The sequence below is a fragment of the Carassius carassius genome, chromosome 37, assembly GCF_963082965.1.
Source record: "Carassius carassius chromosome 37, fCarCar2.1, whole genome shotgun sequence".
Taxonomy (NCBI): Eukaryota; Metazoa; Chordata; class Actinopteri; order Cypriniformes; family Cyprinidae; genus Carassius; species Carassius carassius.
Genome location: NC_081791.1, coordinates 26,884,339 through 26,900,888, shown reverse-complemented (window position 1 = coordinate 26,900,888; position 16,550 = coordinate 26,884,339). Strand labels below are relative to the sequence as shown.

Sequence of the window (16,550 nt, the reverse complement as noted above, 5' to 3'; positions counted from 1 at the left end):
TGCAACGCTTCCTCCTGCTCATCATAGCCTGTCTTTCCATCGCCGGTGAGTAAAGCAAAGGTATCCGTGATGTCTGTTGATCGTTCTTATATAAAGCAGGGTTGTCAACTCTCACGTATTTGGTGCGAGTCACACTCTTCCAGATTCTGTCCATCAGTTAACTCTGTCTCGCGCTGCGCGTTTAAATCTCACGCTAAAGTGACAACCCTGCTTGCGGTATGAAACAAATTCTCAGATTACACATTTTGGACGTTTTAATATCAAATACTAACAATAAATGCCGTTTTGGTGAACATAATGTGACGTAAATCGTAAAATGTAGTGCTTCCAGAGCACTGAAAAAAAAGAGTTGTGTCTTGCCGGTGTCTCCGCGCGGTCACGTGATCCATTCTGGGTGAACATGACAGCATATTATCATATTATGCATTGATTATTACGACGATGGCATTTACAGGATCACTTTATTCTGGAGAGTGATGGAGAGGCAACATTAATATGGTTTTCTTAACCCTCAGATATTGACCAAACAGCTTAACTATTTTTTCAGTTGTATATTTTAGTTCAATAATATTTATGTAATATTTTGAAGATATCTTTTGGTATTATATACTATTTGTGCAATTATTTTGGTTTTCTAATATTTTTATCACAATTAGTGTAGTATTTAAGGTTACAATTGGAAGGTTTTAAATTCCAATGCAAATATGCAAATTAGAGACATTTTGTGGTCAGGTAAAAAAAAATATTTTCATTCGTAATTCCATGATTTACCCACTACCTGTATTGCTTTTTACTAAATATATCTAGAATATTGCAGTTAATGCTCAATTTTTCTTTTAAATACATATTTAGATCAAATTAAACACTAGATTTTTAAATGAGAAATTAAAAAAGTTAATAATCCTTTTTTAAAAATACTCACATAATTACACACAATGAATGCAAGCAAACACTGAATTTAACCCAAGTTTAAAATGGTGCTTGGACATTTGACTGGATTCATCAAAATATTTTTATTCCCCTTTATTTTAACAGTATATACACATTACCTGATACTGAACCCCCAAAGCCCCCCCCCCCCCAAACACACACCAACACCCAAAAAAAAAATCTCACTCCGAGCTGAACTTAAAAGTTGGTAACCCTGATATAAAGTGTGATTATGTGTCTGTCAGTTTCCTAAAGTACAAATATTATTTTTCATCAGCTGCTGTGGGGGACAGTGAGAGAGTGGAGGTAAAGAGTGGAGGAAACGTCACCCTACGAGTCGAAACACCGGTGAATGTGAGGAAAGTGATGTTAAAAAAGTGTGAAAACAGGACAGAAGAGCCCATTATCCGTTACTGTTCCCCTGAGGAGGAGAAGAGGGGCTGCTCCGTCAAGAAATCCGACAGATTCTCCATCAGATCTGACACGGAGAGTTTGTCGGTAATCTTCGGTGATGCCCGAGTCAGTGATGAAGGATGTTACACTGTCTCTTATATCGACGTCGATAACAATGTGACGGAGAAACTCTTCGAAGTCACGGTCAGCGGTGAGTTTCTATAAAATCTACAGTGATATGATACTGAAGCTAATTTGGACAGTAGGTCACTGTTGGAAGGTGAATGTGGCATAATTTAACAATTAACATAAAAAAATACTTGAATCCTTCTCCAAGTTTTTGAAAGACCTTACAGATATAACCCAGTTTTTGAAGAGTTTAAAAAAGACTCTTTTTTTGAGTCTTTGTTCATTTCATTCATTTTAGCGAAATATAATGAAATGTTATGTGTTACTATGTGTTACAAACGTTGATCACACTGCTGGTCTCTAGACAGTATAAAATACTGTATTCTTTAGTGCTTTATTTAGATTGAAGTATAGCACAGTTGATAAACAAATGAGTTTTGCATTACATAAAAAAAACACTTAAACCATTTTTATACTATACTATGTAATTTCTTTTTAATACTGTTGGTTTATATCAGTAATTTGACAGTGATGTTGTACACTATTTTTAAAAAATGACAAGGACCCTGTCTTTACATACAGTACGGCGCAAGATTCTGCACAATACACCTGTTATATTATTATATTATGTTATATTATGTAGCTTTTATGCTAACACTGATGAAATGCTCATCTAGTATTTGTTCTCATATATTAAAGAAGAAACTTTAAAAGGCCATATTTACTTTTTCACACCAACCGTGACAGCAATCTTCCTAAAATGATCTAGCCAACTAGATATTCCCAGGACATTAGAAAAAATATAACAATGTCTTATCAACCTGCCTACAGTTAATGATTCAAATCTTGTCTTGAAGAGGTTTATATGTCTAGTTATTTTTGTCCCATACAGAGCAACCACTCACCACACCTGCTATATCCACCAAAGGTGAAGAGACGCTTGGGACAAATGGAACAAACACCACATTCAGTGAAGAACGAAATCACAGAATAACGTACAGCATCATGGGAGTCACTGCAGGGGTCATTGTTGTTATCTACTGTAAAAAGGCAAGTATCATCATTGGTAAATTACACATTTTGTATTAATATTGTAGCACTTAATAACAGCATTCTACTGTGCAGTTTTGTTTTTGGGGAGTTATTGTTTTACAAGTATTTATGAAAGACTTGTGAAGGTCCTTGAGATATTTTGGTGAGGAAGGACTTCATTTAAAGTCATAGTAGATCAATAAAATGTCATTGTGTTTGAGTGCACTGAATTCTGCTTGCATGATATTTTGGTATTAAAAACTTTGTGCAGTTGCAGTAAAAGATTGTTGATTAAGATTTTAAATCTCAGATTTCATCTCCCTACAGAAGAAGCGAAATAATCCTATTGCTGAGGATCCAGGGGAAGACACTTCTCTCAACTCAAACACCAATGGAGGTCAGTCCAGCAGATGACACTGGGTCTTGTATCATAAACAAAAATTATGTTACTTAGGGTCCAGGGTCCACTGTGCTGCGTTAATATAAATGAATTTCCTGAGAAAGACTTTACTTCTTTATTATTACCATAGATTAATAAATTGTTGAATAAACATTACAAATATTGGCTTTAGAAGTAAATATATTGTTTTATTTCAATATTTTTTTACTTGATAGCAACAAATAACCTGAACAAAAACTCTTGTTTTTCTCCAGTCAGCAGGTGAACTGGACACAGGTGAATCCTTAGAGATGGTTGTGGTTAACACAACCCTTTCAGTGAACAATGAAGAAGGACCTGTACATGGAGCTTGAAGTACAAGACATTGTGTGGACTCACAAGACAACAAGAGCTGAGCCTGCTATTGGGACATCTCATGCCAGCAGTGCCATGTCCATTGGCACGGGGTGGCATTGAGAGCTGTACAGTATGATTTTGACTGAAGCGTTTTTTATTTTTTTTTATTTTTTTTTTTAAGTAAGATTGTTTTCTCCGAATCAATATACTGCGTCATGCATTAACATCAGTGTTACAGTAACTCAGCAGTAGAGTTCCTCTCATGGGACACTGCACTTATTCACATCTTCATTAAGCCTTACTGGTTATTTAAAATGTTTCATTCGTGTGCTTTTCTGACATGCGGTTTTTCTGAGCACAATCAAAGCGCGGCACAAAAACGAATGTTTTGTGCTAATACTGTCAAAAAGCATAAGGTTTATTTATTGACTCATTTGGATATGTCTAAAATGAAAGTAAACAACTAAGAAAAACTGATGCATTTCTGTATGTGCGTGCGGGTTTTAAAGGGACAGTAGGTTACATGTTGCCGACTGTATTTAAAGGGATAGTTCCTCCTAAAATTTAATTTCGGTCATTGTTTATTTACTCACACATTGCCCAAAACCTATATTAACTTCTTTCTTGTCCTGAACACAAAAGAAGATATTTTGAAGAATCTGTGAAACCAAACAGTTGCTGGTTCACATTGACTTTAATAGTAGAAGAAAAAAAATAAATACTATGGATGACACCGTGGACCAGCAACTGTTTAGTTTTCCACCTTCTTCAAAATAACATTTATGTTTAGCAGAAGGAAACTCATTCAGGGTTTTTTTTTCTTTTACTATTTTAATTTTTGGGTGAATTATTCCTTTAATTTAAATAAAACACCAAACACACAGAAAAATCACTCAATGCTCGTGACTGAAACTTTTTTAATACAATTACTTAAATAGGAATCAATGTATAAGTATTATTTATTTTTATATTTGTCCATTCAATTTTTTAATGCCCCAGCCAAATACACCTTTTGTACCTGAAAATAAAACACTTTATTTGTATAATATCTGTATTTGTAATGTGTATCTTTGTTCTCATTTTTTAATAACAAAGATAAGATAATGACAAAGATTTTTATCTTTACCCATGTACTTTGGCTTTAATATCTGCCAAACTTTTTCATATTTTGTAACCTTAAAAGGCTTTATAATAGGGAAATTAGTTTGGCTGTGATGCTTGAAAAATAAAAAAACAACAAAGAATCAATATATTAATAAAAAGTTATATTTTTATCATATTGCCCACCCCTAGCTGAGGGAGAACAAGCCAGACTCCAGACTCCCACCCCCGGTCCTCAATTGTGCCCTCGTAAAGCCATTTCGCCCCTGCCCCTCAGGAGGTCTGTGCACACCACTGATTCTGAAGTTTTCTTTAATAAAAGTTTATAAAAAATTTAAAGTTAAACAAAAAAGGTTTTGTTTTTGTTGTGAATACATGAAGTTTTTCACTATTGATTTGCAGAAGATTTTCTGTGAGGGTTAGGCCTACTGTTAGACAGTATTGGGAAGATTACTTTGAATTTTATGGGTTATAGTTTAAGGCTTATGCTATTTAAAATGTAAGAATTGTGTAACTATTTCAATTGCTTTATCAAAGTAATTCAACAGATTACAACTGATAACTTTTTTGACTACAATTGATTACCGCAATTAAGACACAACATCTAAAAGGTTAATGTTTATTGTGTTAATGGTAGAACCAGCGTGTTAGGATCAATAGCATTGAACACTTGCAAAATGAGAAAAAGTGAAAGTGAAGTGACATTCAGCCAAGTATGGTGACCCATACTCAGAATTTGTGCTCTGCATTTAACCCATCCAAAGTGCACACACACAGAGCAGTAAACACACACACACACACACACACACACTGTGAGCACACACCCGGAGCAGTGGGCAGCCATTTATGCTGCGGCACCCAGGGAGCAGTTGGGGGTTCGGTGCCTTGCTCAAGGACACCTAAGTCGTGGTATTGAAGGTGGAGAGAGAACTGTACATGCACTCCCCCCACCCACAATTCCTGCCGGCCCGGGACTCGAACTCACAACCTTTCGATTGGGAGTCCGACTCTCTAACCATTAGGCCACGACTTCCCTTCCCAAATGAGTCCGATTGTGTTGATTAATAGAAATGTAATTAATGAATATACATGTGAGTAACAACTGTTATGTAGGATTGTGAAGACTGGCGCAAGGGCTCTTTTTCCACTGGTCATCTCGTATGTCACATGGAGGCAGAGTTAACACACCAGTGATAAGAGCACGGTTGGTGAACTTCACGTTTCTCCCGGACAAGTAACCTATCTTGACAGAGAATTAATATGGCCCTGTTACATTGCTAAATAGTGTCCCTGGTAGCAGCCAATACCAGTCCTGGTGTCTCCCTGTAGGCCAAGTCTTTTTTTGGTTGTAACTACTGTGCCTCTACCATGATGGTGTGGCTCTTTAAATTATACTATTTACTAATATAAGGTTATTTTTTTACTGAAAGCACGTCTCTGTCTAGTTCATCTATGGTGTATTTCTATGATCCTGGTTGCCTTATGTTAGGTATTCAGCAGTTAATATGCAAAGTATATCTTGGTGTGAGGCACCAGGTGGCCTAGTCAAGAACCTTTAAGCCTAGATCTGGTCAAAGTTTCCTAAAATCACAAACTGTTAATTATTTAGAAACATTTAAAGCAGGAAGGGTTAACCTTACAGTAGAACTCAACACTGATTATTTGCAGACTTTCAAAAGCCTTCATCACTTAAATTAAGATTATAATCATGTAATTTAAAACCACAGACACCACAAAATCAGACTTTAGCACCTATTTTTACTTTGAGATCAATCTGATTCTGGTTAAATACAGGTTTAAAATAATAACAAGAAAAAGTTTGCTATGATACGGTTTTTAAAATCAAATCTTTCCACAGTTATGACAGGAAACACTGGCATCTAACAATGCCCTGGGGAGGAAAAAACTGTTACTTTAAGCATATGCATAAACCCAAATAGGAAATAAAACTTATTTGAATAAGCATGCATATTATTCTGTGTACTAAACTCCTGAAAGATTGGTGCCTCATATTTAAGTGCTCTAAAACATGCAATTAAAACTTCAAATGTGCGTGTTTGTGTGTTTTTTTTTCTTTTGTTGAAAAAAACCTTTGTAATTAACATTTTCACAAGTAACTAATTTAACTATGGTACACTTTATCTTCTCAGTAACTGTAAAAGATTGCACAATTTTTTTTTAAATGGACACGCCTCTGCATGCAAGTCAGCATCAAATAGAAGAAGCAGCTCTTCTCTGAGATGAGCTGAACCTCAGATGCTCAACCAGAAATACATCAGTGATGATTCCCAGCAGACCAGACAGAACCAGACGAACCAGAGCCTCAGAGACACCACAGTGATCCTGACCAACTGAAAGAGAAGAGAGTTATTCATAAACATCCTCTGTGACATAAAATGTCTTTGTCTGTGGAGACACAAGTAGGACTGTGCAGGAAATGTATTGTAGTAAATGAGTTCATGTCAGCCTATTTTCCTGTCTTCTTGTTCACTGGATTCACAGCTGTACAGCTGTAGATCTCTGGATCATTATAATGAAGCTCTAATGATAAACTGAGGTTGATGCTGAGATCAGGATTGCTGGTTCGGTTCAGCCTTTCTCCTCCTTTATACTACTACTCCTTTTTTTCACTGAGCAGACCACAGAACAGAACTCGTCCATCTTCTGTTACTTTGATGAACCTAGCGAACATCTGTTATGTAAGGTTATTTCTGAATGCTTTGAGCTGTTATTTATTTTTAGCTTTATGGACTTGTTCAGCGTTGGGCTCTTCTTGTTGTGATTCAGAGATCAGGAATGTTGAACACAGTGTGGTTCTGTAGCTGAAGGAATGATGTATCCACAGAATCAAAGATTCTTTCAAAGATTGAAGTGGCAATGAAAATAGTAGACAAACCTGTTTTACTGGTGTGTTTCAGTGGATGCAGTATTGTTGATAACCTGTCAATTGTGTGTGATAGTCTGCTTCATTTTCTCTCTATGGCTCGCTTTGTTTTTGATGTGATAATTAACCTTCGGGTTATAAGTCTGACTCTCTATCCATTAGGCCACGACTGCCCTTTAGATGCAACATGATTATTGTACAAGTGTGTGTTACAATGACTGTTGGCATGATATATATATATATATTTTTTTTTATTATTTTTATTATTATTGACCATAAACTTAAACAGCCACTCTGAACCTTTTATTTGAGATATCAGAAACTTGATAAAGTCCAGAGTCGCTGCTGCTGATGTTCCAGATGCTCAGAGCTCCAGTCTTTGGGTTCATTTTCACTCTGCTGGTTAGTCTCTTATCATAAAAGGGTTCATAACCCTGATACATCTGTGCGATACGAACAGTTTGATCACCTTGTTTAAACAGCCACATCACTTCACGGAGACTCTCAGTGTCTCCTGTGTGTAGAGTGAGAACATCTCCCTCCATCACAGTCTGTAACTCATCGCCATTCACAAGATCTGAGAGAATATTACATCTGGTAAAATAAAGTATTACATTTTCTGGTACTAAAAAACAAAACTGAAACTTAAATTTTCATAATTCCTTAACTAATTGTAATAAAAATGAGCACAAATTAATTTTAATGTTTGATACATCGACTTAATTTGACATGAACAATGTCACTATAGTTTGACATAACACTAGGTGCACACATACATAGAGACTGAACATGTAATATGCATGTGCATGACATCACCATTTTCACAAATGGTACAGGTACTGTAACTTTGTCATGAGTCCGGAGCCGGAGTTCCTCCTTCTCACCACCAGAGGGCGCCACTTCCATTCTCCCGGACTCATTCAACTTCACTCTACACACCTGGTTCACTCTGCCCACCTGTTTCACCCACACACACACACCTGGGGCCTATTGTCACGGACTATATATGCTTGTCGCACCCACCACTCTGCCTGGCTGTATTTGTTAATTGTGAAATGTTAAGTGTTAATCTAATAACTATCAAATATATGATGTAAATGACATATAAAAACTAAAAATTGCAAATAAATATTTTAAAACATATCATGAAAATAGTGGTTCCCTGGAGTTGTTTCCCTGTTATTGAGTCATTCTACAAAACAAGTGCCATTTGGGTCCGGTACATTCAATGAGATGCATAAGGCACAAAAAATCCCTAGTCCCAAAGTGTGTTTCCAAAGCTTGAAGTTCATTCAAGTGTTCTTGTTAACGTGATATATGATAAAATACTTTTCTTACATACATGTTACTGCATATACTTATACTGCAAATTTGAACAATTAAAGAAAGTTCCACCAACTTTGTTGATACTGATATTATGTTGAGTTTTTCTTTTATCGATGATGCACCTGCAAATGAACCGATAGAATTTTGAGGAGGTGACCTTAGTTTCCATGGATTCCACCAAAAGATTGCAGTGTGTGAGCGATGTGCTGAAAACTGACTCTCAAACACCCATACACTCACCTTTAGAACATTTATATTAAAATTTAGATACATATCCTCAAGCTGTTTCTTATTAACTATAACCAAACACATTCATCTGAAAAATGCATTTTAATATGAGGGAATCCTTGAGATATTATTTGAATGTCATAAGGATGTGTAAAGCGTCAGTGAAATATAAAGTGGCCAAACTCTGTCCAGAAAGACAGTCTCTTATGTTTCCTTCACAAATGAGTTAAACAGATTACTGAAGTTTAGGATTCTGTATAAAGTATCCTGCCATTGACTTTATTTTCTGAATCTATATTTTGTGAGCTGTTTATCACAACATGCATTACTTCTTAATTTGCAGCTTAAAATATATTTTCTAGGTAATTGTAATGTGTAAGTTCTTTATTGAATCAGCAAATGGAACAGGAAACCCAGAGGGATTCTTTATAGACTATTTGCCTCCTCAGTGGAAATTACGCATGCTACCACTGCGCAATGTTCACTGTTTAGTGTCCACGGAGGGTTAATAAAATCTGTCACAAACCAGGTAAGACGTCAACAGCTAACATGACAGCATCATTGCACTGGAAAACCGGTCATGAAATTAATTTTGGAGTATGCCACAATGATTTGGAGAATAGACACTAAAGAAAAAAATGTTACCTTCTTTAAGCATTGAAGGAATAGTTCACCCATTTTTGGTGAACTATGCCTTTAAGTTAAAGGCGTAATTTGCACGGGGTTTACGGGGGTCATGACCCCCTCAAAAATCAGATCCAGCTAATATAACCCCCCCAATATCATCACATCATTCAGATAAAAATAAATATGAAATATTCCGAATGAATATTTTTGTTCGTTTTCTTTTTTTAATTTTACTGGCCAGCAAGAAAGATAGTATCATATTTTAAATAATCTTTAATGTACCCCCCGCCCACCCCACAGACTACTTGGTATTACCCAACCCGCTTTCTCTACCAAGTGTGTTCACTATTTTGCGCAGTCGCTGGGATTAATGGTTGGAGAAAGCTGACGGAAAGATGAAAAGGACACTGAAAGGCAGCCAGACAATGATTTTTCATTGTTGATTGACACCAGCCAAAAGAAAAAGAAAGAAAAAAATAGAAAAATCCTGACCAAACGGAGGTAGCCCTCTTGTTAAGTTAGCTGTTAAGTTAGCTCAGCGTTTCTCCAAATACAGACATAACAAACAGGTTTTGTGCCCATCTTTTTAATTCCTTTTTTTATTGACCATATACTATACAAAACAAAGACACATTTAAATTTAAGCCTTACTTAACCTTTTCACACGAGAACGAGTCAATCTTTTGTTCGTTTTCTGGCCTTGGCTCGGTGTTCATCTCTCTCTTCACAGCAGTTCAGTCAGTGTACTGTTTGAGTAAATGAATTACTCCGGGATATTGGTTTGTCTGAACTCAGAGGGAGTGTCAGCCACATTAAAAAAGTTAACAGCTTAAGTCTTTTGTGGATTAATGCGTATTAGAGATGTGAACTGTTTAAAACGATTCAGTTCGATTTGGTGAACTGGTTCAAGAAGATCCGGTTACATCGAATGATTCGTTCGCGAACCGGATATCACAAACTGCTGTGTTTTGAACTCTCTCACAACAGACACGGAAGAGAAGACAATGCTGAATAAAGTCGTAGTTTTTGCTATTTTTGGACCAAAATGTATTTTTGATGCTTCAGAAATTCTAACTGACCCTCTGATGTCACATCGACTACTTTGATGATGTTTTTCTTACCTTTCTGGACATGGACAGTAGACCGTACACACAGCTTCAATGGAGGGACTGAGAGCTCTCGGACTAAATCTAAAATATCTTAAACTGTGTTCTGAAGATGAACGGAGGTCTCACGGGTTTGGAACGACATGAGGGTGAGTTATTAATGACATAATTTTGGTTTTTGGGTGAACTATCCCTTTAACGAAACTTGTCTAAATCAACTCCAAATATCCTGCTGTTTCGACTACTTCATTTTCTGAACTCAGGTGTTTCTAGGATTTAGACGGAGGCAGTGAGCTGGTTATCACAACTTGGATTACTATTAATTTTTTGTAGCACAAAGAATAAACATTTGCTTGGCCATATTTTGTTTGTAAATAATTTATTGAATGGACAAGTCAATGGATCGAGAAATCACTATAGTTTTATAGGCTATGTATAAATTAGATTTCAGCCCCCAGTCAATGAGAACATAAAATAACGTACAGGAAACCGACTGAACTGTTAATGTGAAAGCTACATTGCTGAAATCCGATCAAAAACTACAAAACAAGGAAACATGGGTAAAAGAGTTGACGGAACGTTCTCGAACTGACGCTTGTTGTTGAGGGTGGAGTTTAAGACAGACAGGGACCAATCAGGTAGCAGGTGTACACCACCTACACGCGAGATTTAGCACAGCACCGTCACAGACAGAGCCACACACAAAAGAAGGATGCGCCATTTTCTCCTAGTTCTCCTCATCTCAAGTAAGTGTAATATTTGACAGCAGGTGGTGGCAGGAACGTTTATAGAGCCTTGTTTGTGTGTCTTAAACCCCTGTCTGTCGTCTCAGCCCCTTAAAACTGTAATCACCTGTCTGAAAGATTCAGTGCTGCTTCCTCAAAAAAAGGACGGGTTTCACGTGTTTTTAATGACTTAACTAACGTTTAAACAGATTTTAATCCATTCAAACGCAAGAAGTGCGAAAGGTGATTCAATGCGTTACTCGGGCGCTGTGATCGTTCTTTCACATAAAAGGCCGCTGTTCTGAAATATGCGGAGTTACGCTGCATCACGTACTATCGGAAATTTCCTACTTCGGGGTTTAAAGTTGTTTAATTATTTAATTAATTGTTTTATTGTTGGAAAGAACAGAAATCACAGAGGACGCTTCATTCATGATTAAATTATTGTTTACCGATTCTGAATCTTATTAAAGCCAAAAGATATTTAGAGATATCGAATATGTTTTGAATAAAATGTAGCGTCCCATTTATTGGTAACTAACCATATACACATTCACCAATCTAGCAACGCAGTAAAGTTAGCTTGTATCACTATTCTGATTTGTGAAACTTTCAAAATGCCGTTTTGGTCAGTTAATCCTTTCCTGAGTCCAGATCGTTATTTTGATTTATGAAAGGTTTCTGTTACGAAAAAGGTTTTTAAAGTTGTAATTTGAACTTTTAAAATCTAGGGGCCTGCCATAACAGGAAGAAAAAGAAAGTCTCACTATAATGGATTTTTTTTTTTTTTTAACAAGGGTTTAGCGTTGGGGCAGACCAGGCCAAAGTTACAAACCAAACCATCTTCTTTTTTTAAATATCTACACTTTTGTACAGTCCAGAATTGCCTAACTCCCTAAAACAAAAACAGTGTAAAAAGACATGCAAAATAAATTGGCATCAAAACCCCTAGATCCCTTAATTTGGCAAAGCTATATACAAGAATATTTACAAAAAATATATACACAAGTCCATAGCAAACAGTTCAAAAACAGAACCCAAATCATAGTTAATCAGGCGTGGGTCAAGTTAACAAGTATAGCAGATCGGAATCACAATTACACCCACAATCTTAAATAATCGCTCACAATCTCTCTGGTAAGACAGTAAGACTAAACGGATCATGATGATAGTGCAGTGGCAATGAGCTACACAGTCACACGTGATGGCACAATAATGACAGAGGTTGAGTGTTTGGGGCAGTCCTTCATGGTGAGGAGAACCAATTGCAGCCTCCAGGAAATGATCACAGGAACCTGTAACACAAACATGCACATACACAGAGATAATATACACAGGAGGACAGAATGGACTCAATGAACAGATGACCAATAACGGGTTCACAGTACATTCTTTGTTTAAGTTTATTACACACACAGAAGTGCATGTGACGCTCGCAGTGATTTCAGTATCTGCCGTCTCACTAAACTGCCGTCTCACTTCAGTATCTGCCGAACACATAAACAACATCTCCAGAACTGCTCTGGGGGGTATTCCAGAAAGCAGGGTTAACTTACTGTGAACTAAAACCTGAACTCTCGGTTGATTAACCCCAAACCTTGCTTACTCGACGTATGTGGTTCCAAAAACTCGTCCGGGAGTAAGTTAATTCAACTCAGAGTATGTTCCTGGTTAAGACTCAAGACATTCTCAACAGAGCGACGAATCGACGAGTCACTATAGAAATGGGCGCTAAGAAAACACGCGCCATGCTGTTTCTTTCTTCTTCTTTTGTTAATTAGTTGTTTACATGCTTAGAGCATATCTCCACCTAATTGATGGCGGTGCAATCATTTTTATTTTTTTCCATTTAATCTTTAATACTTGAGAATGTGAATTATATTGTTTGTTTTATGCTAATTATACATTAAGTCATATCAGATATGTATTTTGATTTAGAATTTAGACATTATAGAAAAATGCCACTCCATGCAGTGAGATATAACATATAATAAATAAAATATATAAATATATATAAGTTAAGTTAAACATTACCTTGTCATAGTGTTTTATAATTTATACATACCTCTTAATACATAATTTACAGATAACTCTTATATATGCCAATAAAAGAAATAATCATATTAGAATAATATATTACCTTATTTATTACTTATATTAGCGCTTCCTCATTAACATTATATATATATATATATATATATATATATATATATATATATATATATTATACATATACATATGTTGTGCGGTATCTATCACGCCCACTGAAGGCTCGCTGAAGTGAACTAATCGTGGATCATAACCTGCTCTGGAGCAGGTTATGTTCAGAGAGTGAGTTGCTATGACAACTAACATAACCTGAAAGTTACCTCCGTTTTTGGAACCGAAAGTTGAGGTTATCCATTTACTTACTCTTAAACATACCCGGGTATGTCACATAACCTGCTTTCTGGAATACCCCCCTGAGAGTCACTTCATGAGCATCTGACTGTTTGACTTGAGGAAAACTAGCGTCATCACATACACAGAACTGTAAAGGTATTCACGGTTTAATTTAAAGACAAGTATCTGCCAGAAATGTATTACTATTGTTCAGCAGAAAGTACATGGCCTACAACGACTACTACTAAAATGAAACAAACATTTTTTTTAAGGAATAATCACTATATTATATCAATATTTTTAATAGTAAATCCCCTTTGTTAACAAAAAAATAAAGTTTGCTTAATTTTCAATAATTAAAAGATAAATTAAATGTTTTATTCATTCATTTGATAACCAGAAAAATGTAAATACACAACAGAATTTCTGAGGAGAAAAACATGCTATTTTAAGAAAATAATGAATAAATGAATAATTAAACCTGCTAAAACACAGAATTAGGTAACAATAAAACATGCTGAAGGAAAAATAAAACATTTCATAGGGCCCTAAACATGTAATTTTTGTTAAACTTTTAATAAATTGTTGTGAAAATGTATAAATGTTATGATTTTAATTAATTAGCCATGCTTTTTGATTAATAAAATTAAATTTAACCATTAAAAAGGAGTTGAGAGAAAAAAAAATGGAATTCCAGAAAATTCAAACGGAATTTGGGAAAAAATAAAACAGATTTCATAGGGCCCTAGTTAACCCTTCCCTGAGTGCTTAACTTCACTATGTTGATTTGTGAAAGGTTTTACAGTACAGTTTTGGTCAGTTAATCCTTCCCTGACTCCCTAAAGCCCCTTTCAGACTGCTATCCCGAAAATTACACTGGTAATGTGTCCCGGCAATTGTTCCCGGGTCGCTAGATTTTGCCCCTTTCACACTGCCAGTGATTACCTGGAATATGTGTGTGCGTTCACACACAACCTGTAAAGGTCCTGTAAAGACACGTGACATCACGAGTCTAAAATGCTAGGTATGTTAACTTTCACTTAAGCTGGCAAACGATCTCAGCGTCAGTGGGGAAAGTGAGGAACTAACTGATCTCTGTTTCATTACAGTTTTTTTTTTTGATTTTGAAAACACTAAGAGTCGCGTGATAACGTGCTTCATCACTATGACACACCCTTCAAAGCATTAGTTTTGGCTTTTGTTCACACAGTGCTCGTTCTTGTACTGAACCCGGGTCCCCGACGCAGGATCAATTCGGGACATGTTTGCGTACACAGAAGGCGATCCGGCAATGTTCTGGCAATTTTCCGGGTCAAACGTGCAGTGTGAAAGGGGCTTAACTTCACCATACTGATTTATGAAACTATTCACAATGCAGTTTTGGTCAGTTAATCCTTCCTTGAGTCCCTAACATCACTATTCTCATTTGTGAAAACTTTCAAAGTACAGTTTTATTCAGTTAAGCCTTTCTTGAATGCCCGACTTCACCACTGTTGTAAACTCTTTCAGAATACAGTGATGGTCAGTTAACCCTTCCCTGAGTCCCTGACATCACTATTGATTTGTGGAAACTTTCACTTTCAAAAATATACTATGAAAGTTGTCAGAACTCGCAATAGTGTAGTTCAGCACTCAGGGAAGGACTAATCTTACAAAACTGTGCTGAGAAAGGCTTCACAAATTAGAATTTGTAAAAGTAAGAAGTCAGGTAAGGGTTAATTAACTGTACTGTAAATCCTTTGATAAATCATAATAGTGATTTTTCAGGACTCATGGAAGGATTAACTGACCACAACTGTAGTGTGAAGCCTTTCTCAAATCAGAAAAGGGAAGTTAATCACTCAGAGAACGGGTTAATAGACTAAAACTGCTGTGAAAGTTTTCACAAACCAGAATAGTGTAGTTAAGGAGTTAGTAAAGGGTTAATTAACCAAAACTGTGAAACGTTTCACAAATCAGAAAAGTGATGTTAAGGACTCAAGTAAAGGGTAACTGACTAAAACTGTACCGTGAAATATTTCACAAATGACAATAGTCCATTAGACCCCATTATGACACGACTACATGACAAATTTGATTCTTATGTGCTGATTAAGGAATACCTTGGACCGTTGGATTCATTGGCACAGCCACCTTTATATTATCACATGAGAAAAAGAGGACCGAGCAGTTAAAAATGCTGAAACATGATATACGATTGTGAAAGTTTGCACAAATCAAGTTTTATCTAAAAAAGTGATTTTATATGGTTCCAGACTCCGTATTTATGGGAAATAGTCATTAAACATGAAGAAGCGCCTATTTTTCACACTCCTGACTACCAGACTTACTGAGGGGTCCATGGACAAGAGACAAGAATTCACAAATCTAGTTTTCATTTAAACGTAAAAAAAAAAATTGAAATCTGAGCATAAGAATGATTCAGGACCAATCTGAGAGCAACTCTAAGCCAGGAAAAGATAAAAACGTTCATCTTAGCAACAAGGCTGGGATAACCCTGTTGCAAGGTCAACCCATTCTTTTAAAGATTGTGATTGGTTGTCCAAGAAGAAAGAACGCTTAAAAAAAAAAAAAAAAAAAAAAGTCAAATTTTTTCTATTATCTCTCTCACACACACACACACACATACACAGTGCTTAACAAATTTATTAGGCCACCTGTCATAATAAAGAGACAAAACAAATATTTTAGGAATATGTCAAAAACCTTTTTTAAAACTAAAAATGTAATTGTCATTTATTGGTCAAATAACAAACTGAAACAATAGTCTTTATTCCTGTCTAGGGCCCTGAATATCTAACTGCAAGCAATATTTATTGCAGTTGAGCACTCTAGATATTCGGCTTGCTGGTGATTTTTGAAATTTGGTTAAATGATTTTCGGTACATACAATATGCATCAAATATTTATACGTAAATGTGTATATAACTGTAACGGCAAGAGAAAGCAAT

At 36.0% G+C, this 16,550-nt stretch overlaps 2 protein-coding genes across 3 annotated transcripts in view; one reads left to right on the top strand and one right to left on the bottom strand.

Moving 5' to 3' along the window:
- The window catches only part of ctnnbl1 (catenin, beta like 1), a 196,092-nt gene that overhangs the window by 164,404 nt on the left and 15,138 nt on the right, over positions 1–16,550 (top strand). The gene's annotated exons all lie outside the window — the stretch shown is intronic.
- The window catches only part of LOC132118545 (uncharacterized), a 35,745-nt gene that overhangs the window by 8,314 nt on the left and 10,881 nt on the right, over positions 1–16,550 (bottom strand). The window contains exon 5 of one of the 2 annotated variants that reach the window (XM_059528458.1): positions 6,573–6,672. The exons of the other annotated variant lie outside the window; for it this stretch is intronic. Coding sequence (XP_059384441.1) covers positions 6,573–6,672 — 100 coding nt within the window. The remainder of the gene's footprint in view (positions 1–6,572; positions 6,673–16,550) is intronic. 2 annotated transcript variants of the gene reach the window in all.